Genomic DNA, 26,145 nt, shown 5'->3' on the forward strand with positions numbered 1-26,145 from the left:
TCATTTTAAGTAACTACATTTTCACGTTTAATGAAGTAATTACATTATTTTGTGTTCGAAAATGTGTCACCTATTCAGAGAGAATGTGAGTTTATTGCTGAGAAAGCGAAAAATATAAAAAAATTGTAATGAGTTCTCACACCTCTCAGTTCTTAATGCTTAATAAATCTTCCTAGCTTTAATTTTTTTCTATTTGTTTATTGTTTAACATGCTAATATCTAGTAGTAGTTATTGCATAACCTTATTTGTCTGACATTTGTTTATGTCATCAACAAACCTTTTTTGCTGTGTTTTCAAGTAAAGTGTCAAAGTGGATTAATTTGTTGACATTTCCATATATTAAAACAGTCAGAATTATAGCCACAGTGTCAATTACGCCTGCTGTGTTGGCGAATATTATCACATTTGAAGGTTAGTGATCATACATTTGTATCGAAAAAGTAGTTGTATAATTTAGAAGACGACTAAGATGTTGTGAGTTATCTAATTTAATTATCTACTTTTTCTCAAATTTTCTCAGATTTGCAAGTTATGGCAAAAATATATTAATTCATTGACGTTTAGGCCTTTACAGTGCCTTCAAAACTGTTTGTCATGGGCAAGGTCAACCTTTTAGATTTTTAACAATTAAAAATTAGGGATCATTCAACAAATTTTAAAAAAATTATCATCCAATGTCTAGAAAAAAAAAGATTTCTATGTTTATAATTTACATAGATCGATTAATTATCGATATCGATTATTTTCTTATTCATTTCTATGATTAAGGGGCACACCTAGTGTAATGGCCTAAAAAAGGTGATTTTTGGGAATATTTATTAAAAAAAATACTTTACCAATTATTTCAAAATTTTAAGAATATATTTATACATGTTTTAAGAATATACAGTAAAATTTTTGAAGAAAAAAATTTAATATATAATTTTAAGTTATAGTCGATCTCCAACGGCGCGAAAAAAAGGTCCTTCACTGCTGCAGTGACTCCGGCCTTCTCCGTTGATGAAATCGAAAAAAAAATTATCGTTAAACTAGATAATATTGTCTGTACAATGACCTACGATAAAAAAAATCAAAAATTGACAATATGGCGGCGTTTTAAAAAAAATAGTCGAAAATTTTGGTCGTTTTTGGCCTGCCAAAATTCGAGTTTTTGATCAGATCAAAAATCGATAGGTCATTGTACGGAGAACTATATAAAGAACATGTAAAATAAATTCGATAGTGATCGGAGCATTTGTTTTTGAGTAATCACTGCAGCAAATTCGGAAAATGCTGTTTCGAGAAAAACGCGTTTAAAGATAAAATGACCGTTTTCACTGTTACCGAGCGGCTGCTCTTTAAATTGCTATAACTCAAAAACTATTTGGGATATCGATTTTTTTGAAATTTCACACTAGGTGTGCGCCTTAAATAATCCTTAGACATTATTTTTATCTTATCTACTACTTTTCAGCTTCTCAACCATAGCTGAAACCATATTTTAAATATGTTTCTAATTGAATTAGATCAAATATTTATCGATATCGATTATTTTCTTTTTCTTTTCTGTGCTTAATTTAACTTTACACATTCCTTTTAGCTACTCCCTACTCTCTTATATTAAATAATATATGAATATATATCTCTAATATTAACTTAGGTCGATGAGTCATCGATATCGATTATTTTCTTTTTCATTTCTATGATTAATTAAATAAACCTTACTTATTTCTTTGAGTTTATATACTTCTTTTTAGCTACCCCTTCCTTGTATACCTCTAATATATGAGAAAAAAATATTTTAAATATGTGTATAGTTTCTTTAGCTCCATTAATTATCGATATCGATTATTTTCTTTTTCTTTTTTATGTTTAAATAAATCTTACACAATTATTTTAGCTTATCTATTACATATTATCTACTACCCAACTTACGCCCTTCTTACATGACATAAAGCCGCTTCAATATTGAATATTACATCAGGTACTTCTCGCTAAGTCTGCTAATACAACAATTCTAATTATTTCTCAATAAACTACACATAAAAATTAATTTAAAACAAAAATTACTTAAACAAAAATTTCTCAGGATAGTGTTGGAGATAAAAAATAATAGATAGTGAGTCGAAATTTCACGTATCGACACCTATATTTATGCATAATACCCACCATACCTTGTTGCATATGCGTTAGTATGGAAAAAAAGTACACGCCACTATCAGTTGTTATCAATTCGTATTTGTTATCATTTCGCAAGTAATCAATTTTCTTGTTCAACTTATTTTTGTTGCGCTTCAAAAACTGTTTCAATGTTAGACAGTAGACTGGTATTGTTTATTCACGTCATAAAAACTACTAAAAACTGAAATTGTAAAAAAATGCGGAACCAAACGACTAAACAACTGTGAAAATTCTACGTTTGCGGTGGCGTGTAATAAATGATAATTTTTCATAAATTCAACAATCATTTTATAACTTAAGTGATTTAGAAGTAACTGTTTGAAGTCATGAAACGTATATGAAAAAGCAACAACAATTTTATCGAGTTGAATTCAATACAAGAGACTTTGCTTTTACCTCAATAAAATGGTATAAATGCTATCTTATATGCTTTCAAGTTTGAGTTTACAGATTTTAGATAGCAGTTTTAGTATTGTAATGGGCAAATTATTGTTAAGAGTGTTTGGTATAATTTATTCGATTGTCTACGCTCTAACTCGTGGTGAATTAGAAACAATTAATGTATAAGAGAGTATGTGATACCTCAATAAAATGGTATAATCACTATATTCAATGCTACCAAATATGGTTTTACAGACTTCAGGTCAGTTTTACCATTGTAATAAACAAATTATTGTCAAAACTTTCTTGTATAATTTGTTCAATTCACTACTCTCTAACTCAGTGAATCGAAGACAACTAACGTATAAGTGAATATGCGAATATCAAAGTAGTATAATCACTATCTTCAATGTACCAAGTTTGAGTTAACATACTTTAGACCATTTTTGGCATTGTGAATTATAAATTATTGTCAGAAATGTCTGGTTAAATTTTGTGATTGAATACTCTCGCACTCGTGGTGAATTGAAGACAACTAATTTATAAGCGAGTAAACGGATACCTCATCAAAATGGTATAATCGCTAACTTCAATTTCCAGATTTTGTTTTATAGACTTCAGACCAGTTTTACATTGTTAATGACAAATTATTGTCAACAATTTCTGGTATAATTTTTTCGATTGCATGTTTTCCCACTCGTGTGGAATCGGAGAAACCTAGTATGCGGATACCTCATCAACGTGGAATAATCGCTAACTTCAATGCTACCAAGGTTGAGTTTACTGACTTAAGACCAGTTTTGGCATTGTGGAAGAAAAAATATCAAACATTTCTGATATAATTAGTTCGATTGGCTACCTCCAACTCTTGGTGAATTGAACTAATGTAAACAAGTAAGAAGGGCTAAGTTCGGGTGTAACCGAACATTTTGTACTCTCGCAATTTATTTATTTAACTTTATTTATATTATATAATACACAATTTGCCCACATATTCGTCATATATATTGTATAAAATCCATTGAAAGTTGGAAACCATAATATTAGGTTAGAAGCACCGAGTTCCTCGTGTTCGATATACCTATGGGGCCTTAAAAACCTATGGTCCGATTTCGGCGATTTTTAGAATGGGGCTGCCACACTATAAACATAGTATTTGTGCTTACTTTATATATTGTAAAGTAAACGATTCATATCGTCTTCAAAGTTCTGGTATATAGGAAGTAGGCGTGGTTGTGAAGCGATTTGACCTATTTTCACAACGTATCATAGGGATGTAAGGAAACTATTACAAACCAAGTTTTATTGAAATCGGTCGAGTAGTTCCTGAGATATGGTTTTTGACCCATAAGTGGGTGACGCCACGCCCATTTTCCATTTTGTAAAAAAAATCTGAGTGCAGCTTCCATCTGCCATTTCTTATGTGAAATTTAGTGTTTCTGACGTTCTTCGTTAGTGAGTAAACCCACTTTTAGTAATTTTCAACCTAACTTTTGTATGGGAGCTGGGCGTGGTTATTATCCGATTCTTCTTCTTTCATTTTCGGACTTAAGAAGTGCCTAAAGAAAATTACTGCAGAAAGTTTGGTTTATATAGCTCTTTTGGTTTCCGAGATATGTACAAAAAACCGGATTGGGGGGCGGGGCCACGCCCACCTCCCCCAAAAAATTGCATCCAAATATGCCCCTTCATAGTGCGATCCTTCATACCAAATTTTATTTCCATATCTTTATTTATGGCTTAGTTATGGCACTTTATGTGTTTTCGGTTTTCGCCATTTTGTGGGCGTGGCAGTGGTCCGATTTTGCTCATTTTCGAAAGCTACCTTCCCATGGTGCCAAGGAATAAGTGTGCCAAGGAATAAGTCATCAAGATATCTTAATTTTTACTACAGCTTGCACAGACGGACGGACGGACGGACAGACAGACATTCGGATTTGAACTCCACTCTTCACCCTGATCACTTTGGTATATATAACCCTATATCTAACTCGTTTAGTTTTGGGTGTTACAAACAACCGTTATGTGAACAAAACTATAATACTCCCTAGCAACTTTGTTGCGAGAGTATAAAAATCATTATTAGTTATTGAAAAAAAAAAATAAATTAAAAATTATTTAACTAACTAAAAGTCTAGTAAACTTAGTCTGCTGTGGAAATTATTAAAAAAAAAACATTTTGTTATTGTTTGTTAATATTTACTTAATTTCAACCCTTTTTATGTGTAACTGTATTCAAATTTAATATTTTCGTCACTTATACATAATAGGTCTTTGCTTCACTTATCATTACAACACGTTCACACCGGTGCGTTTATTATTAACTGTTTTACATATTGTATTATCATCTGATATCAATCCACTTAATTCAGCATTTGTATTTATTTTTTTTTTTTGCTATTGTTATTATTTTATTACGGTTTGGGGCCAAATTTGGCAATATTTATGGTTAAATGCACATCTGTTAATCTTAAGATACGCTGTATGTGTAAATAATTTTATTTTTATTGCTACAATTTTTCCTTTGTTATATATTTCTTCAAAAACAAATCCTAGCAATAATGTGTTATTGAACTGCAGCTTTATCTGTCAAATGCTTTTATCAAATGTGTATAATACAACACTTTAATAAAAATAGCCGCTGCAAATGCTATTGATTTTCAAAGCGCGACAAAACTGTAGACTGCAATGGCACAGTGTTGCTTTTGTTATGCATATGGCGAGCAAATGAAATGCCATTTAAAGTGACAATAGACGCTCAATAGCTTTAAAGCATATATAAAAGCTTATATTAGAGACTAATGCCTGCTTGCCTGGCTGGCTTTCCCGCCTACCATTTCATGCCGCGCACATATTTGAATGTCATCGCACACAAAATGTCAATAAAAAAGTGGATTTTTGTGCCGTATTAATTCATAACAATTGATGATGACACTGACCTGTCACACTACAGCGCACCGCATACCATCCACACAATTGTACACAGACTAAATGTGAATGCTCTTTAGTGGTTTAAACACGCCACTTACTCGTATATATTTTTTTTTAATACAAACCACACCACCCCATACAATAATGTTTTATTAGTAATATATAGTTTATTGTTATGTGTCATAGTCTGGTTGTGGAAGTAAATCGAAAAAAACAGCTGTCATCTTCCACAAAACTTGTACAGGGTTGATTGTTGTACTTTTTGCCTGCCTGGTTGCGCGCTTTTGTCTGCGCCCTTTATTGATTTGAGCGACACAGTGAAGAAAACTTGTTAAAAGGTTGATTGAGGCGCAATGCTACATACTATATATTAATGGAAAATATGAAAGTGGAATGCGTCGCAGAGAAATATGACTCAGCTACATGGTTGATTTATTTACATATGGTAGATATTGAATTTACTATTTTGTCACGTTTGAGTGCGCTTTTTTGTAAATTTTAGTCACTTAAAACAGTTTAAAGAAATACGTTTCGTATGCGTTGAAAACGCTGACTAACCGGAAGGATCAGCTGTTAAATGATGTACTTTATGACTCTCGCTCTTATCTTTTCAAAAATAGTCGAGTCTTAAACTATAAATTTGAATAAATTATGGAAAAATCACCCACAAAACAAAATGATCTGCCGGTGCCTGCAAATTTTAGTAATTGATGGCGAGAGACGTCTTCACCCCTTCTTTCTTATTTTTCAAAAATAGTCGAGTCTCATACCCTACATTCATTAAGATTTAAAAAGAAATAAAGCTGGCTAACCAAAATGATCATCAGGAAGGTGCAAATTATTACACAGACACACAGAAAAATGACCAGGGAGTCTTACTATGTGTGGTATATGTTTTTGGAGTCGCTGAATCCGAATCCGAGGTCCATTTAACCCTATTAGATCAGGGGTTTGAGATAACCCCTTAAAATCAATATTTGCGGTTTTCGCCGCGCGCTGAATCCGCTGCTGGTTTTTCAAAATTTAATATGGCGGATATATTATGGCTGACGGTTTTCGAAAAATTCATCGGAATCGCTGAATCTCGTTATTCGAAGGTTTTCGGGGTCACTGATTACGAATCCGGTGTCGGTTTTTCAAAATTTAAAATGGTGGATGCAACGTTTTAAAATATGTCCGCCATATTGGTTCGCCATTTTGATTTTTTTAAAAGTAACGTCTATTGCTCCCCAGAAATTTAACTAACTCCATTCTACTTCGCTGTTATTTTCAAAAATAGTCGAGTTTCAAACCCCATTTAATAAAAAAATAACGGTAACTAAATGATTAGATGATAGAAAATTTCTGGTTCTATTGCTTCAGGCAAACTTGCCTGAAATTTGACTAATGTCATTCTCTTTAACCTTACATATAAATTCCAAAAATATTCCAGATTCTTCAGACTTACCAAATTTATCAACTGATAGATAATTCAAAGTTCTTTTGCATTCAATAAAGTTTCAAACCGAGAAAGTACAGAGAGTTTCAACGGATTAGATTAGATTAAATATTAGTTGAGGTGTCCACAACGACTTTGGTCTATAGTGCCCTCCCATGACACCTACAACGACTCCATTAGTTCCAGCACCCTTACGAAATCCAGTATAGTACGAGGTTCAACGGATACCTAAGGTTATGTTAGATTTTGGTTAAGGTGTATTACGACCTCTGGTCTATGGTGCTCTCCCTTGAAACCTACAACGACTCCATTAGTGCCAACACCCTTACAAATTCCAGTATAGTGCTAGGTTCAACCGATATTTTTACTAAATTCATTCCTTTTACCACTCGCTAACTTCTAGAGATGCTCTCTCTTCTTCTCTTCAAAAAATTTACAAGGAAAAGCAAAAAATAAAGTTATCCGGTTAAATTCGCTACAAGAGAGTATGCGGATAGCTCGTTGAAAGTGGCATAACTGTTGCCTGTTCGATTGGCTACTCTCTAATGATTGCCGAAAAGTAGGCAACAACTGTTATTTTTACAAAAAATAGACGAGTTTGAAGCATTTTATTATATTTTTCACTTATTCTTCTCTCTACTAATAACAACTATGTATTTTCTGAAGCATTCGCTACTTCCTTCGTCACAGCACGGGAGTGATATACATGTATTTAAATGAGCAAACATTTGCATTATGTAGTCAGCTGATTGTCATTTGTGGTTTTTGACATACTCGTACATATGTACACACCTCACCGCGTGTGTGCATATTTAATTACTGCTACTTTATACATACATACACACATATTCAGCGTATATCTCACAGTTCATACTCAACTTGAACATGTTATCAGTAAATCAGCGTGTTTGTTGTTGTTATTCTTGTGCTGCACATTTGTTGTTTTTTTTCTTTCTTATTGATATTGATTTTAATTAGACTTTGTTTAGTCGTTCAACGCCGCTGTTGCTTTAATTATTATTATTATTACTTTTTTTGGTGTTGTTGTTGTGGTTGCATGCCTGTTTTGCCTGCTTTCGAAACCAGCTAAGCAATGCAATAAATAAAATGAAAGAATATTAAAAGAGCAAGAAAAAACCAAAACAAAAAAAAAAAACAAAAAAATCGATATCAACAAATATTAACTGTGAGCAGGAATGACATGGAAAACAATTGTGTGTGGCGACATACAATCCACATTTTTCATGCAAACACATTTATTTGTGTTATTTAATTGGTGGTATTTTAAATTTATACATATGTTTGTAGATATGTAAGGGCTCAATATATGTACTTATGGGTAATAAATAAATTGACATTTTCTGAAATTATTTATTTTAGCGATGTGTGGCAACTATCAATCAATATACATTTGTTAAATTTTTTTATTTTTCCATGATTATCAGTGTTTTTTTTGTATGTCACCCTTTTCATAAATTTTTTTAATTTTTTAAATAAATTTACTTTATTTTCTTTTGGTAAATTTTTTTAAATTATATTTATTTTTTATTTTTTTGATTTAAAATAATTTTAGTTAAATTAACCTCGATCTTCACTTCAAATATATAGGTTATAATAATAACATACATACATATAAAAATAAGATTGTTATTATACTCTCGCAACCTGTTACACAGAGTATCATAGTTTTGTTCACATAACGGTTGTTTGTTATATATATATAAATGATCAGGATGACGAGTGGATTTGAAATCCGGATGTCTGTCCGTCCGTCTGTCCGTGCAAGCGATAACTTGAATATATCTTAATGAAACTTGGAACACATATTCCTTGGCACCCTGAGGAGGTTGCTTTCGAAAATGGGCAAAATCGGTCCACTGCCACGCCCTTAAAATGACGGAAACTGAAAACCTATACAGTGTTATAACTAAGCCATAAATAAAGTTATTATAATAAAATTTGGAACACAGGATCGCATTAGGGAGGGGTACATTTTGATGTAATTTTTTTTGAAGAAGTTGGCGTGGCCCAATCCTCTAATAGGTTTTTTCTATTTATCTCCCAAATCAATAAAGCTATATAAACCAACCTTTCTGCAGTCCTTTCTTTTAGCCACTTCTTAATGCAGTCCAAAAATGAAAGAAATCGGATAATAACCATGCCCACCTCCCATACAAAGGTTAGGTTGAAAATTACTAAAAGTGGGTTAACTCGCTAAGAAAAACGTCAGAAACACTAAATTTCACATAAGAAATGACAGAAGGAAGCTGCACTGAGATTTTTTTACAAAATGGAAAATGGGTTAACTCATTGGCGTCGCCCACTTATGGGTCAAAAACCATAACTCAAGAACTACTCGACCGATTTCAATGAAACTTGGTTTGTAATAGTTTCCTTACATCCCAATGATATGTTGTGAAAATAGGCCAAATCGCTTCACAACCACGCCTACTTCCTATATACCAGAACTTTGAAGACGATCGGAATCGTTTACTTTACAATATATAAAGTAAGCACTAGTGAAGATATCGGTGCAGAACTTTGCACAAATACTACGTTTATAGTGTGGCAGTCCCATTCTAAAAATCGCCGAAATCGGACCATAGGTTTTCAAGGTCCCATATATCGAACATGAGGACCTCGGTGCTTCTAACCTATTATTATGGTTTCTAACTTTAAATGGACTTTATACAATATATATGACGAATATGTGGGTCAAATTGTGTATTATATTATATAAATAAAGTTAAATAAATAAATTGCGAGAGTATAAAATGTTCGGTTACACCCGAACTTAGCTCTTCCTTACTTGTAAGCTTATTGTTTCATTTCATTCCAATTGAAATCACTATTTCCAATTTTGAAATTGAACAAAGACCTTCAGAAAATCATAGCCTCTTCCGAACACACGTGATATATTTAACTTGGTTTTTCCACAGCAATCTGCACCTAACCTCAGACTTCGTAACCAACAGTACTTATGATATTTTTTTTACAAATTCTCTGCATATCAATACAAAATTGTAACACTTTTCCGATTCAACGGCTAAAAATGCTCCAATATTATTTGCATTGCTCTCACATTTCACACATTACGCATGACTCATAAGCACCCAAACCGCTCGCTAATCAAATAAACTACTCATACATAACCATATCTACAACTACGAAAGCCAACATAATATTCGTTGAAAAAAAAAAAATAAAAATTATCGTGTTTATTTTTTTTCGCGACATGCTGTCGATAATTATGCATAAACACATGTATGCATGTGTGTGTGTAATTTATGGCTGCTCACATTTCATGACTTTTCAACCCCAACAAAAATTTTACACACACATCATTTTCTTCGTTGTTTTCTTTATAATAAGCTTATTTGGGTTTTTTTTGTGGTTATACTTGAATATGTTTTTTTCGCGTATTTTGTTTTTGTAAAGGCTTTACACCCTTAAAATGTGGTTTGTGGCGCCTGCTTCTTAAAAGCCGAGCAGACGAGGAACTTGCAGCTAAAGCATGACTAATATCGATAACATACAAATATATTTATAACTAAAGCAAATATCAGCAAGTATTCATTAAAGTTACGATTTAAAAATGATTTGTGGTTACTCAGAGGAGAAAAAAAAATTAAAACAAAAATGTACAAAGAAAATTAAATTAAAAAGAAAATTTACAGAAAAAATAAATAAATTAAAAAAAATATATAAAAAAAATATATAAAAAAATATATTAAAAAAAAAATATAAAAAAATTAAAAAGAAAATAAAAAAAGAGTAAAAATAAATAAATTTCCTTAAAGGAGCTTATTAATTTTTTATTCTAATTTTAATATTAAAAATGTATGTTTAATAGAAATTATTATATTTTTTTATGAATTTTAATATAAAATATTATTATATAAATAGATACATACAATTTTTATAATATACTAGCAGACCCGGCCACTCGTTTTTGTGGCTAAGGTATACTATACATTAAATTAGGAAATATTTCAATGCAGAGAAATATTTTTTACGCATAAAGACGAAAACGTTATAGCCGATAAATTTTAAAATGATTGAGAGACATTATTGAGGATCTGTGTTAAGCGTAAATCATCAATTTCTCACAATTTTTCGATATATACGTACTTTCTAATCCTTCCCTGGTCTTCCATAAATATCTCAAAACTAAAATTAGCCAGATCGGTTTGACCCTTATCGACTTTTTTCGAGACTAACGACACAAATTGTTTGTATGGGTGATTAGAAAATTGTGAATTTAAGAGTTTTTCAGGCAATTTTTCTCTCCGTAAGAACCATCCCGGTACCTCTGAAAACATTCTAAACAAAGAATTTGCGAAATCGGTTCAGTGGTTCTCGAGTTATGCGCTTAGCAACACATTTTGCGATTCATTTTTATATTATAGATGTACATATTTTTTAAAATAATTTTATTTTTTTCTTTGTGTTACTGCAATGTTCAACTATTTTTATTTGAATATTATTTAATTAATTAAAATTATTAATTGTTAAATTATAATTTTAGCGTCCTATTTGATTTAATTTTTATTACATCGTCGTTTTTTATTTTATTGAAATATAATTCTTTATAGCAAAAAAATGTATATATTATTATTATTTTTTTATGAATTTTATACATATAATTTCATTGAATTATTATTATTTTTTGTTTAAAATATTATATTATTTTTATTTGTTTATTCAAAATTTAATTTTTTTTTATATTTGCTTTAAAAAAATATACAAATTTTAATATATTATATAATAAATATTTTTAAATATATTTTTTAATTTAATAGTTGATATTGATTTTATATAATAATTATTCTTTTTAATTTATCAACATTATTTTTATTTATTTCTTTAAAATTTTATATTTATTGTATACATATATGTACATACATATATTAATATATAGAGTAACTTCGGGTATTATGGTATGGGCGGCTATTATGGTACACCTGTGTTTCTCCTAAACTAGGGAACGCCGGAACGGTAGAGTTTTTATGCGGACACAACATTAAGTACTTTTTTTTAGGTTATAACGAATTTTCCTATGAAACTTAGTTATTTAACTGATAAAGAACTTAACGCGATTAAATTAAAACAGAAAAGTTTTAAAGAAAGTGAGCTTTTGAATAAAAAATAACTAAAAACAGACAGGACAAAAGCGTTTAATATTGTACACTAGTGGCAGGCCAACAGGGCTGTCAGTAGAGCAGTCCCGGCAACCAAAGGTTATTGCACAAAAAGGAAAAAGACAAATAGGCGCATTGCTTATAACGGTTATAACATATATTAGTGCTGTCGGATCTTTTGTACCTCCATATTTGATTTTCCCAAGAAAGAATTGCAATTAACTCCTTATGGAAGAGGAACGAAATCGACGTGTCATCTGTCTGAACCATCTAAAGAAGATCCGGTTCTTTTAAACTATAGTCACACGCGAAAAAAATTCTAAATCGTTGATATTGTGTTGGGAATATAGTATACCATATTTAACGAACCATGTATACCACATTACCCGCATAATTTTCAAAGTACTACTTTTTTACTTCTTTTAAATTTTTCTTAAAAAAATCTTTATCATTTATTATAAACAATTTTTTGCAGGGAATTCTTTTAGCCAATATTTCAGTGATGATGTGTATCGAATTTCGAAATTTTCGGAATCATACCTTCATAGTTATGATTAAAAAATATAGGTATTCCATATTACCCGAACTCTAATAAATATTTTTTCAATTTGGTATAATTTGTTTTTATTAATTTTGCAATAAAATTGTATTTTTTTCCCATAAATTTTTAATTTGATATATTTAAAAATTGTTTTTCTTATTAAATATTCATTTTTGTTTCAAATTAAATAGATTTATAATTTTCGTTAAATTATTTTTCTTTTATAGAAATGGTATAGTTATTTGATTTTTTTTATATTAATATTTTTTATTATACATTTTATATTATTTTATGTATTTATTCTTTAGTTCAATTTAATATAATATATTATTCAAATTAATAATAAATATTAAACTACTATATTTTTAGAGATAAAATTTATAAATAATTTTTTTTTAATACATTTTAATAGATTTATTAATTCGATAAAAAAAATAATTTTATTATTTATTTATTTATTTATTTGTATATTATTCTCACTTTAATTATTATAATTTTTATTAATCTTATTATTATTATTATTTTATTTTATTTATTACATTTTTATTATGTATTATTATTATTTTTTATTATTTTTTTATTAATATTTTTATTAATATTTGTATTTTATTTTTGTTTGCCATTTCTTCGGCACTGCTTTATTAATTAGAAAATCTGATATTGACTCAGCCTTACACAATAACCACAATATAATAATATTTTATTTTTTTTCCTTTCTACTTACAGATGGTTTTTCACCAACAGCAACAATATCAATAACACCAACCAGAGACTTAGCTGCGGTCGCTTCCAAGTCCGCAACTCAAGTAGCTATAACAACAACAACAACAACCAAAGTGAGCAAACTAACAGCTAGTCAGCAACAGCAGCAACATCAACTGGAGCAAGAACAACTGTACCAATACCAACAAAAGCATGCAACGGTAATCACAGCTGAGCAACAACAACAACCACAAATTAGTCTGATAATGAAAATGCCAACGGCAACAGCCACAGCATCTCCCACAGCCTCAGCCCCGTCGTCAGCAATTGTTGGAGGCACAATTGTTTCACCAATACCGCGCGCAACTAAGCGCAATTCACCAACAGGCAGCAACAATAGTTCGCCAACTAAAGAAAAGTCTGAAAGAATTCTACACGGGGGTCATTACACGGCACAGCCGCAAACGGGCAAAGAATATCGTGAGAGTGGTGATGATCACGGCAGCAATTGGGATACACAAAGGCAAATGATGTCTCCAACAACAACAGCTGTAAGTGGTATAACAACAATAACAACACTACACAAAACTACAGCGCCAATACCAAAGCAAAGATCAGCCTATTCACCGGTGAAGAATGCTTCTTCAGCTGCAGCCAAAGAACTCCATTCGAGCCATACAAATCAGCACGTGAGCGAGAAGAGAGTTAGCACAACAACTCGTTTAACAGGTACTACGGCTGGCACAGCGGCGGTGAGAGAGGAGCTGCAGAGCACAGCTGGTGGTGATGTTGGCGGCGGAGGCAGTGGCGGTATCGACGATGGTATCACCACCACTACATATAATGTCTCAGCTGTTGCCGCATATGCTCTTGGCGGTGGTAGTGGTCATGGCGATGGTAGCGTTGAAGAATGTATGGCAGACGAAAAGCAGGAAAATGAAACAACAACACACAAAGCGTACGCCGCTGAGAGCGGTGGTGGTGAAATGTATGCAACGACTGGCAGACAAATACCATCCACAACGGCTGGTTCGCCAACTAGAGCGCAAGTGAGTGTAGCGTCGTCGCCACTATCGCCAAAGTTAGTCGCTGCACAAGCGGCTCAGTCTCAGCAATCGCAACAGTTTCATTCGAAGAACGAACGCGAACGGACGTACACGGAACAACGCGGTACGTCAACGTCGCCGTCGGCCGGTAATAATAATAGTAATACAAATACACCAACCAAAGCGCAAACACAAGAAAATACCACAATAACCAACAATAGTGGTGGCAGTAATAGACATTATAACGCCTCAACTAGCTCGTATTCGCCCACCAATTACGCGATCCCACAGCAGAACAGTAGTGCTGGTGGTAGTGGTAGTGGAAAAATCTCTTCGAAACTACACAATAATCAGTTTATAAAGAATCAACAGCAGCAGCAGCAGCAACCAAGCACTGCAACACCAACGAATATTACGGCACGTTATCTGAAATATAAGTCGCCAGCAACGCATGCGCAGGAATCGGCAAGCGGCAGTGAAACTGGTTCGACAAGCAGCACCAACAACTCGGGTTTACCGGGCACATACTCACCAACCAAATCGTTTGTGGCACCCACTGCAAGTGCAATCAAGAAGAAAATGGTTGCCGTGCAGGAAATGAAGAAAACGACACAACCAAGTGGTAATCATGGCCAATTGCATACGCACCGCGCACATCACAATCATCCTCAGATGATTAGCGCTGGTGGCGGTGGAGGCGGCGGTACATGTGCGCGTACAGCGTTGAGCGGTGTGCGCGCACAGCCACCCAGTCAAACGGACGAAGTCAACTTCGATCCGGCCGAGGATCTCAGCTATGGACCGGGTATTGTGTCGAAGTTGCGTTGTCGTTACCTTAGTCTCGCATTTCGCGAATCTATGGAAAAGGAGCGTCATTGTTTGGATAATATGCGTCGCGCTACGAGCCTCAACAATTTACTGGATCGTGACGATGCACACGATGACGATGAGCCTGAAGATGAATTGGACAGTGGTGACGCTGTCGATGTGGAGTTACATGAAGATGAGGAATGTGTGGAGTTACGCGCTGATATGGAGCGTACACCAAACACTGAACGCAAATTGAAAACACAGGGTGGCATATTGAAGCACAGTGGCGACGCTGCCACACAAGATAACACCAAAAAGACAACAACATTTCAGAAGAATGCAAACGCTTTTGCTGCGAACGGCACGCGTTTGTTAAATTCTGCGCCGGTCGGTAGTGCAGGCGGCGCGGTATCGTCAGCCAATAATGCGTCACCGGATACACCGCGTTCGCGTCATGTTAAACGCGGTAATGATTCGTTAAAACGCGCGCGTTCGGTCGAAGCATTGCTCTGTGAACGTTCACCGTGGCAATATGCGGCGCTCAATCGTACTAGTTATCAGCCACAACGTTACACATCGGGCGGTAGTCCAACTTATGCGACATCGCAGCCGACTTGTGTGACTATTGAGGATAAAATCAATAATGCACGCAGTCGTCTAATACTCGGTACGGATATAATGCCACCGAAGCGTTTAACCTCAGTGATCGATGATACGGAGCGACCACCACCAGATTTGGTTAAGCAAACATTGAAGAAGTTCGAAGCGACGGCCAACCGGCGCGGACGCGGGCCAAATCGCACGAATGGCACTGGTGAGGTAGCCAGCAAAGTGGCCACCTATAAGACAATCATTAAGGAGAATAAGCCTGCAATAGTATTTCCCAAACCACCGCTTAGTCCCACCAAGAAATTAAATTCGCCACTGTTAACGAAACCGTTGGCCAAACCAGTTGTGGGCGCTAATGATTTGCTCAACAGTCCATTAGGGCGCAAGACTACTGCCGTAGCTGCTGCGAATGCTACTGCGGTTGGGACTGGAAAGACGCAAGCGTCCCCAAATGTCGCCGCAGTTAGCGCAGCCACTAGCGGCTTATCAGAGAACTCACCCGATATCATTCCAAGGCATAAGCTTTTAATGGAAAAGAGCGGCGAATCGCTATTGCATGGGGTTGCCGATTCGCCAGTGACAGCTTTAACGAAAAAGCTCGAAAAGCTGCGCATTGACGCTACGGATAAACAACAACAACAGCTGCAAACGATAATAACAAAGGAGGCGAAACAGCCCGCACAGTTGAATAAGCAGTCACAACACTCGGCACTCGAAGTAACCAGCAGCGACAACGAATTCGTCAATAATAGCGAGTTAAACAACGACAACAACGCTAGCAGCCAGCTCGTGGGTGGCGTTGACGAGGGTGAAGCGGCCGGCGATAGTAATGACGCAGCCCTCGAAGGCAACGAAAATAGCAATAACAACAAAACAGCCGCGTCAACGAAACAGCATAATGATCGTGCTGGCACTGGTATTAGCGCTAGCGGCGGCGAGTCGTCAGTCGTAGAACCCGATACAGCACAAGCAGGAACCGCCGCTATTAGTAGTGATCTTAGCGACGACGACGACGGACTGGTTGGTATTGCCGCCGCCGCACCCACAAAACGTATAACACGTACAGCACTCGATAATATCGCACGCGCGGGCACAACACAACAATTCAAATTCGCAGGCAGTGGACAAACGCATGTAGTCGGCAGCAAAGTAACGGTTGAGTCAAAATCAACGAAGCCACAATCGAACTTAAATCCCGATATACCCACATCGGTATTGAACGCTGCGCCTGGTAAGCAAATCGGGGTCATACGCCCTTTACTCACCACCACAGCCGCACAACAGGCGGCCGCCAACGCAAATACCACAAACTCCGGCTATTCGCATCAACAACAATTGTTGCAACAACATTTGGAAGCATTGAAACAGCATAACGTCTACAACAACACCACATCAGCAACGCCAACAAACGCCACCAACGTCGCAGCAACACATTCCACCATTTATCATAGCACACCGCCGCTAACGAGCCGCGAAATCGAAAAGAATCGTATAAATGAGATGAAGAAAACGGTTGCCTTAGCCGATAGTAACAGTAGTCCTATAGCAGCCACAATGGTCAACGCCAGCACCAATGCCACTTCACCCGCCGCACAGCATGCCGCAAATGCTAGTCTAAATACCGTGATAAATACCAATGCACCCGGTCACAAGACTGGCGCTTCAACGTCCGCATCACCAATTGTTGGCGGCAGTAGCACCGGCACTTCCGGTTTTAATGAGTTGGATGCAGCAGCGCAGGGCGCTAATAATAGTCCCTTATGGGCGTTACGCATTAAACGACAGACACCGCCGAGTGTGGCACAGGAGAACACATCGATGGTGTTCAACTTCTCCAATCGCAAAGAGGTGCCCGATTATATTGAGAATGACGGTGTGATCTTTCGCAGAAAACGTGAATTGCCCAAGGTGAGTGTACCAATACGTAAACGACGTAAACGTAGTGGTTGGGGAAGGTGAACAAGCAGTATGTAGTAGTGGTAGTAGATGGGAGAGAAGTAGACGCGAAAAGGAGTGAAATAAAAAATGAAAAATAATAAAAAGAAGTTGTGTGCAAAGCAACAGTGTTGGGAAGAAAGAAAACTACATAAGTAAACGGCAAGTAAAAGAAGTGACGACGTGTAATGTGAAAAAAAGAAGCGAATACAGACAAAGTAAGAAACGTGTGTGTGTGTGTGTGTGAAAGCCATAATGAACAAAGGTATATTAAAAAGAACCCATACATATATGTATAAAATATATAAATTATAAATAGCAACAGCAGCTGTGCAACAACAACATAAAAGCTGCTAATGTGCTGCAACGTGCATAACCGCGAAGCGAGTGAAGTGAACTCCGCAATAAAGTGAAGTTTTGCGCTGAAGAAAGACAACACAAAGTTATAAAAATGTAATACATGCACATATGTCTATATGTATGTGTGTTTAAAACGCGTTTAACCCATACTTGCTAGTCGTCGAAAATTAACTTGTTGGCCAAGGCTTTTTATGTGAAATGGAAAGACTGTGAATTGAAAGAAATAATGATAATGAGCATTTAGTTTGAAGTTCGAATGTATTGAAAATATTATAATAATACAAAAAAATTAATAATTTAACAGTCGAAAAAAATCGAAAATAGTCGTAAAAAATATGCCTGCTTCGCTGCTACTGCTACTTCTGCTCACTCTTACACACTGCTACAACTACAACTAGTACTTTTGAAGTAGTTTAAAATATCCAGTTTCATATTGTAATTTAAGTATTTAATTTTGGTATAAAAACAACGATTATCATATATACCCGCATACCAAGAAAAAAAGCTCCAAGAACAGCGCTCCAACTTAAAAAGTCAATTTGCCTTTGAAAATGTTGTGTCTGCGAGATCACTCGTTGATTTTTGTTGGTACTAAGCAAGGCTTATATCTTAAAATGAACTTACGTGATAGATGGAACTAGTTTTCCAATATCACAGTGTATTTGATCGCTGTTACTACAGTTAATCCCAGTTTTGGGTACATAAGTGATCGAGTTATGCGTTAGTTTGAAGATCACTACCGATTTCTTGCAGTTTTCTTCTGCATCTCTTGCATTTCTAGCACAGTTTATAGGTTTTTGAATGTGGTTTTCGAGTTCAGAAAGTACCTATTAAAACCTATCTAATTTGATCTCTAGTTGTTCTACGATCTTTTATTAGTTTTGGTTAGTCTGGTACTAATAGGTGATCTTTTATTAACCCTAACAAAATGTTAAACACATTTGAGATGACCACATTCTTTATTTAATTCCTCAAAAACTTGTTTAAGTTAACTTCTGCTACATTTGAACCCTGAAGCTTGAAGTTTTCGACGCTTGAATGATTATTTGAAATAAATTTCTTGTTAGCTCTGTGCCTTTCGTACTTTTGTGTTCAGTTCTAGTCCATTAGTCTGTATCTAATGATATTTAAACTTGTCTGTTGGGATTATGTCAAATTATAACCAAAAAAAATTATATTTCCCAACTTTTAATCACCAAATTATGCATTCACGTAGATCCGTTCTGTCAATTTTCTTAAGCTTAAACATGTTTCTTTCACTTTTTGTATTTCACTTTTTTAATCTGCTAACTTTTTTTTATACCTTTAGTACCTTTTCTTTCTTATTCTTTTTTGCTTATTTCCAGTTTATCGACAGTTTTAAAATGCATAATCTATTAATCAATCTGCCTAAATAATCAACTTGATTGTTTGATTGACAAGCAATTCTAACAAGCTTAGCTTTTAAATCACCAAAAACACGTTTTGTGTGTTCATCTTCTAAAAAAAATTTAGAAGACTGTAATATCAGTGCTATTTGAGTATGATCGATTGTTGCTTAGTTAACATATTAAGTCTAAAAGAAAATGAATGAAAGAATGAGTATTCTTGCCGTCTGACTTTCTTTCTTCGCTGTTCTTTGATTAAGCACTGAGAATTTTCTGGTTAAATTTGGTTTTACTGAAGATTTATTATTGTTGGCAACTACTTTTGTGCTCGCTTGGAAAATATTTTAAGTAGTGATCTTCATTCCAACACTAGTCAGTTGGTTTTAAAGTATGCTTTAGATTAGTGTTTTCGTTTGGTACTTTACTTTAGTTAATCTTTAGTAAATCCTTTGACTATTCCTATAGTTTTCTAGTTGTTCTTTAGTCGTTAGTCTGTTAGCTTTAAAGATTTCGTTTCATACTTTACGCTTGTTGATCTTTAGTCAATCGTTTGACATTTGTTCTCTACAGACCACTTTTCTTTTGTGGACTCATATTTGTGACAATTTTTTAAAATTATGTTTGCTATCTCTTTTTATCAAATTGATCTTGATAGTTTTTGCTTTAACTGATCTTCAATCGATCGTTAAGTACTTTAAACATTTTTCTAAAAGTCTTTACTTATAAAATGTTACTCAAAATGCCGCTTGGCGCTCTGACTGATCTTCAATGTGTTTGATCGAGAGTTGATCGTTAGAAAATTGTAATCTTCAGAGATATTTTTGTAAGTTACTCAAAAACCTCTTGACTTTAGATTGATCTTCAATGTGATACTTGATCGAATGTTGATCGTTAAAATTGTAATTTTCAATAGATGTTTTTGTTGTGATCGACATAAAGATATGAAGGTTGACAGTCATATATATGTCGGCTCGTGAACTAAAATATTGAATGATCAGGTTTTGCTCGCGATTTAAATATAATTGTTTAATTTATAATTTTTCTATTACTTAATCTTTCTCTCGCTTAAATCTAATTAGACATACTTTACATTCAAACTTATGCTCACTCGTTCAAATATTATTTCACATTTTTTATTGACTCGCCAGTTATTTATAGCTTTTCAAGTGTCCATTTAGTGAGTCATCTAGTTTTTTTTCTGCAACAAAGGTGTTTATTATTTGCTGCACCACTTAAGGGTTAACACACATGTGTTGTTATCTTTTACTGTCAATTTGAGTTGCTTGGAATTATTTGCGCTCGAAAGCAGTCAGAATGCAAACTGTTGGTGCTAGACCACAGCTTGTCAGAGTTGATTTTTTTTAATTTTCTTGCACTCCAATTCTTGCACCTCACTAACACTAGTACAATATTTATGTGTTTGTGCTGAAACAGCATTTTTCCGTACGCTACCGCTCCAGGGGACGCAGTTATTAAGCGTTATTCATGTTGTTTACCTTGAACGGAAGGAAAATACTCAGCGTTCAATGCATATATTCATACACTTACCTAAGGTAAATAAATGCTATATATGTACATTTGTACATATGTATATGCGTGTTTCATTATATGATTTCCTTAAATACTTTATTTGTAAGTCGGAATATTTTTATGTGCGTGTATGCGCGCGAGACAAAGCAACGCAATGTGTTTTTTGGTAGCAAAAAAAATTATATACTCACATCAAGTGTTTCTTCCTGTTTCTGCTAGACTTTTTCCAGGCGATATTGGCGCATATTTACCTACTACATACATGCATACATATTTACTTGTTTGCTTACGTGCCATGAGTAACCAATCATGTTGGTAATCAGCATTATTCTTATAAATACTTGTGGATAATCTTAAGTACACATATAAGGTATGTTCAAAAAATAACGGGAATTTTCGAATCTTTTAAAAAATATTTATCCAATCGAGAATTCACGAACAAGCAATAAAAACACCTCTAACTTATAATAAAAAAAAATGATTTTGAAAATTTAGAAATTCCCGTTATTTTTTGAACACACTTCATTAAACTTACTTTACACCCTAAACATATTTTACCATTATTGTCACCAGTTTTACACTGTATTTTATTATAATTTCTAAAAATATTATACTCTTTGTGCCGTTGAAAGTGTGTTATTTTATTGGCTTATCAGCGTATTATTCATATTATTGCCACACAGCAGTGTTGTTGTTGTTGCGCTTATCAGTTTCGTAAATTTAGTTTAAGCGCATAGCAAACAAAGCAATGTTTGCCGCAAATTCCTAAAGGCTTAATGTGCACTTATTACGCGCTTTATATACAAACGTATATACATACATATATACATAAATATGAATATTTCCCTGTGTGTCTTTGATTGGCCAAATTTAGTGTGTGCCTATTTTATATCTGCCAACATTTGGCTTTAACGTGCTTAACGCTTTGATAAATTTATGTATGTTATGAACGCTAATAACGCTATCGGCACAAAGAACTTTTCGCGCACTTTCGTTTCGCTATGGGAAAAGCCAGAAAAATTGTTTTTCGTAATATGAATGACGAACAAATTCAATTACGATACGCATTAGTTATAAATTTGTTGATTAGACATGATTTTTTTGCACTTAGTTTGTCACCTTTGTTCAAGTGAAATCTAACGGCTATCAGCGTTAACACTGACTAGTTTATTGTTTACCTGTAATTTTAAAGCTTTCTTGGTTGAGTCATCAGTAGTAACAGTGAATTTTATACTTGTTTTATGGCACTTAGATGTTTACTAAGTTAAGTTCAGTGATCCACAAGTTATATTTTTAGCGTCTAATTACTAGATTATCTACCTTCTGATATTTTTATATTGTTTACTCAACCTTGAAGGGTTGGTCTTCGAACAAACAACTGGTATAAATATAATAAACTGGTATAAAGATAACACACAACTGATATAAAAGTACTAAAATATAAATATAATTATTGAGAAATCCACATACTATCTGTTATTGAATTCAATATGGTTAACTTTGCTGTTGCTTTCACATGTAGATTCATTAAGAAGGAAGCAGTGATTCATTAAGAAGGAAACAGTGATCTGATATATACTATTCATAACTCAAATCTTGGTGAATCGAACTGGTATAAATCAAATAGAGAGAGAATAGCAAGCACCTTTTATACAATATTAAGAAATCTACATAGATTGCTATATAATATTATGAGGTGTGCACGGAGAACCACGGTCCAACTTATCAAATCACTACATCTAACCCTACCGTATTAAGAATTAATAACAGAAATGATAACAGCTCGCGTAGGCTGATAGATGTGATATGTTTTTTCCAAAAAACAGCTGTTCCGATAGTTTGACTCCTTCTTCAATTTATTGCTGGGCAATCTAGGATTAGATGCTCTAATGTCTCTGCTTCGAACTCTTAACCTGTAGTGTCCATTGTACACCAAAAGTTGGGTAGGATGATGATTCCTTTGAACATTTTTTCCAAAAAACAGCTGTTCCGATAGTTTGACTCCTTCTTCAATTTATTGCTGGGCAATCTAGGATTAGATGCTCTAATGTCTCTGCTTCGAACTCTTAACCTGTAGTGTCCATTGTACACCAAAAGTTGGGTAGGATGATGATTCCTTTGAACATTTTCAGGTTGTATCCACTCAAGAACAACTTTACCTGGGGAAATCCAGACGTTTGTAGCCATTGCTGATCCCTACTTAGCTTCTCTTGTGAGGGTTTACCGCAGCGTTTGGCTCAGGTCCAATAAGCTTGATTGTGGTTGCTATTTTAGCCAGACGGTCAGATATATCATTGCCTTCTATGCCAGTATGTCCATGAATCCGTACTAGTAGCATCATATTCATGAAGGCTATCCTGTTAAGTTGTTCTATGTACTGCAGTATCAGAGACGATCTGACTTCTTATGATGAAATAGCCTGGAGTGCCGCTTGACTATCACTGAAAATGATAATTCGTTCCCCACGATAGGATAACATCTGCATACTTGCTGATCGCGTATTCCTTTGCTTGAAAAATGTTTGGAAAACTAATATTCCAGCAAAGAAATCTAGATATTCTCTTTAATTGAATTCAATCGGGTTAACTTTGTTGTTGCTCTTAGATGTCAGTTTATTGTTAAAAGAGTAGAGCTCATCAATAGCAAGTAAAGGAGTGTCGAATAAAAGTCAATAATTATTTGTTTTTTTATTGATCTATAGTCTATCGTTGAACACATTTATGGGTTTTTGATCTCGAAAGGATTTTAAGTATTTATTTTATTTTTTTGATGGTCGTTATGAGTTTATGGAATCATTTCTACTAATATATTTTTGATCTTAGACTCTTTACAGTTACCGAACTTTAGTCGATCACTAAATATTTATAGTATTATAGACGAATGCATTGCCACCTATGGTCTATTGTGTCCTCTGAATATTTATACTTATTGCTTAAATGATCGTTCAAAATTCATTACTTATGGCTGTAATTAGTAATTTATTTGATATTCTTTACTTTCTTACCAAACTTCTGTCATTATACAAGACTTTATATTGTCTTAATCGTTTCTTCTTCGCTTATAGCCTTTTCGCACAGGAGCTAATTGATCAATTAACCGGCCTTTACTCGATTAAAGCGATGATTTCGATCGATTTATCATACAAAATAAAAATTTAATTTTTCTATATTGAAAATGAAATGCAACTCTGCGACAAAGTACGTACATATTTGTAAGTAATACTACTCGACGGTAGATATCACTGCTGGAAATATTGGCTGTCGTTATAGAGAAAATAGAAATCAGCTGTTGAAACTTACCAATTTCTTATGAAAAACAAAAACTAAAATGTATGACAGCTGATCTATAATCGAATAGACGGCCGTGAGAAGGGCAAAAACTGATTTCTCAATTAAAATTTTAATTGTTCAATTAATTTGGATGTGCGAAAAGACTAAAGGTCAATAGTTTCTTCATTTTAAATTAATTACGTTTCCAAAGATCTTTCAAAAAGAAATTCGATGCAGGCAATTAGTTTTAAAAGTGTGATTGACTAGAGACTAGATCTCAAATTCTGTGCTTCGTATTCGTAATATATTCTCAAACACAACAACACACAACAGAAAGAACATAAATCGAGATCTATTCTTAACAAAATCTCCTTTAAACATAATCTAAATTTAGTATTATTTGTACTTTATGCTATTTACCTTTAGCATAACTCATTATTATGCTCTTGAAGGTCCTTTAGTGGACCTAGAGATGCTGAATTCCAACTTGAGTACATTGTGAAACCATTAATTTATTGTTTTAAGGCGCTCTTTACACAATGCCAACCTAACTTTGGCGCCATTTAATAGGCTCGAAACCAATTGAAGCATCCAAAAAGGGTTAAATTTTGAAAAATGTGTTGAAATTTATTGAGAAAATGCCTTTTATATTAATTTTGAGAAAATGTTCTAAAGTTACACAACTGCAAGCGCTTAATACCAATTTTTATATACATAATGAATCCTTTTCTTCAACTTCCTGCCACTGTTGAAGGTCAAGGTATATTTATTAAATTGCTGTCGCAGAAGATTGCATGTCTTCTTACCGTCATGCCTGCTTTTCGCTCGTCTCTTGTTTTAACTCAACGTTTTTGCCTTTGTCTTTAGTGCCGCGCCTGTTAATGGCTTGAAGACAGTAGACATACTATAAATTCTCGTTTTAGCCTGCAGACAATAAACTAAATATGCAAGCGGTCGTTTAGACGAACGAGTTCAACCTGCACAGCACTCGGTACCAGTGATTGTGGAGCTGTTGCTTAGCAAGAGCTTACACTACTTACAGAGTTGTGATATTAAAATTTTTTTGCTTGTTTTATTATTTGTGTTTATGTTATTATATTATGGCACCACTTTGGCGTGCTTTCGAGTTTTTCGAGTTCAACTTAACTTGTGCAAAGTTCGTGTACAATAAAATGTGCGAACGAGTTTTTCGCTTTTAAGGTGTAGTAGCTTGGCGCTCGGCGACTGTGCGCTGTCTTACAATTTATGTATGTTTTGTGCTGTTGTTACTGGGATTTGCTTGCTGTTTGTACATATTATTTTTGTAATTAAATTAAAAGCAAAAAGTCAAAACTTCTTCAACATTTCTTATTCTTCTTGTTATTCTTGTTGTGACTAACTTTTTTTTACTATAAATGTAGCATGTTTTGGCCACAGCTGGCAACTCTAGACATGCCAATGTTTGGTTGCGGCTGCTGCTTCCAGCATAAAACCCGTTCAGAATGCGGTTTTGTTGCTACATTTTTCTATATACACATGCATATTGTAGTATACTCACTCCCTCTGCTTGATCTTCACGCTGTGCTGTTGTCATTTTTGTTTTCACAAGAAACGAGTTTGCGTTGTGCGCTTCAACTTGAGATACAACTGTTTGGGTCTGGGGGTCGGGTCTTTGTTATTGTTATTTTTACTTTTTAAAGCGAACTTGTTGCTTTTTATTTTTCTAAGCGCTTTGTTAATTTATAACCATATTTTTTTTTTAATCTACAACTTTTGTCAAAAGCTAAATTTTTTTAGTTGTAAATTATTTGCTTCGTACACCAGTTATAGTCTAAAGAATCACTGCACATGCATGAAATCAACAAAAAACAGTAATAGACTGTAAACGCCTAAACTTAGTGGCGTGGTCAGCCGCTGTAGCCGTTATTTAATTTAATGCCGCCTT

General features: G+C 34.2%; 1 protein-coding gene across 5 annotated transcripts in view; it reads left to right on the forward strand.

Annotated features, from left to right (window-relative positions):
* The window catches only part of LOC114804736 (mucin-19), a 107,982-nt gene that overhangs the window by 36,941 nt on the left and 44,896 nt on the right, over window positions 1–26,145 (forward strand). For all 5 annotated transcript variants that reach the window (XM_054232370.1, XM_054232371.1, XM_054232369.1 and 2 more), the window contains one exon: window positions 13,320–17,668. In XM_054232370.1, coding sequence (XP_054088345.1) covers window positions 13,320–17,668 — 4,349 coding nt within the window. The remainder of the gene's footprint in view (window positions 1–13,319; window positions 17,669–26,145) is intronic.

The sequence above is a fragment of the Zeugodacus cucurbitae genome, chromosome 5 (genome assembly GCF_028554725.1).
Source record: "Zeugodacus cucurbitae isolate PBARC_wt_2022May chromosome 5, idZeuCucr1.2, whole genome shotgun sequence".
Lineage (NCBI taxonomy): Eukaryota > Metazoa > Arthropoda > Insecta > Diptera > Tephritidae > Zeugodacus > Zeugodacus cucurbitae.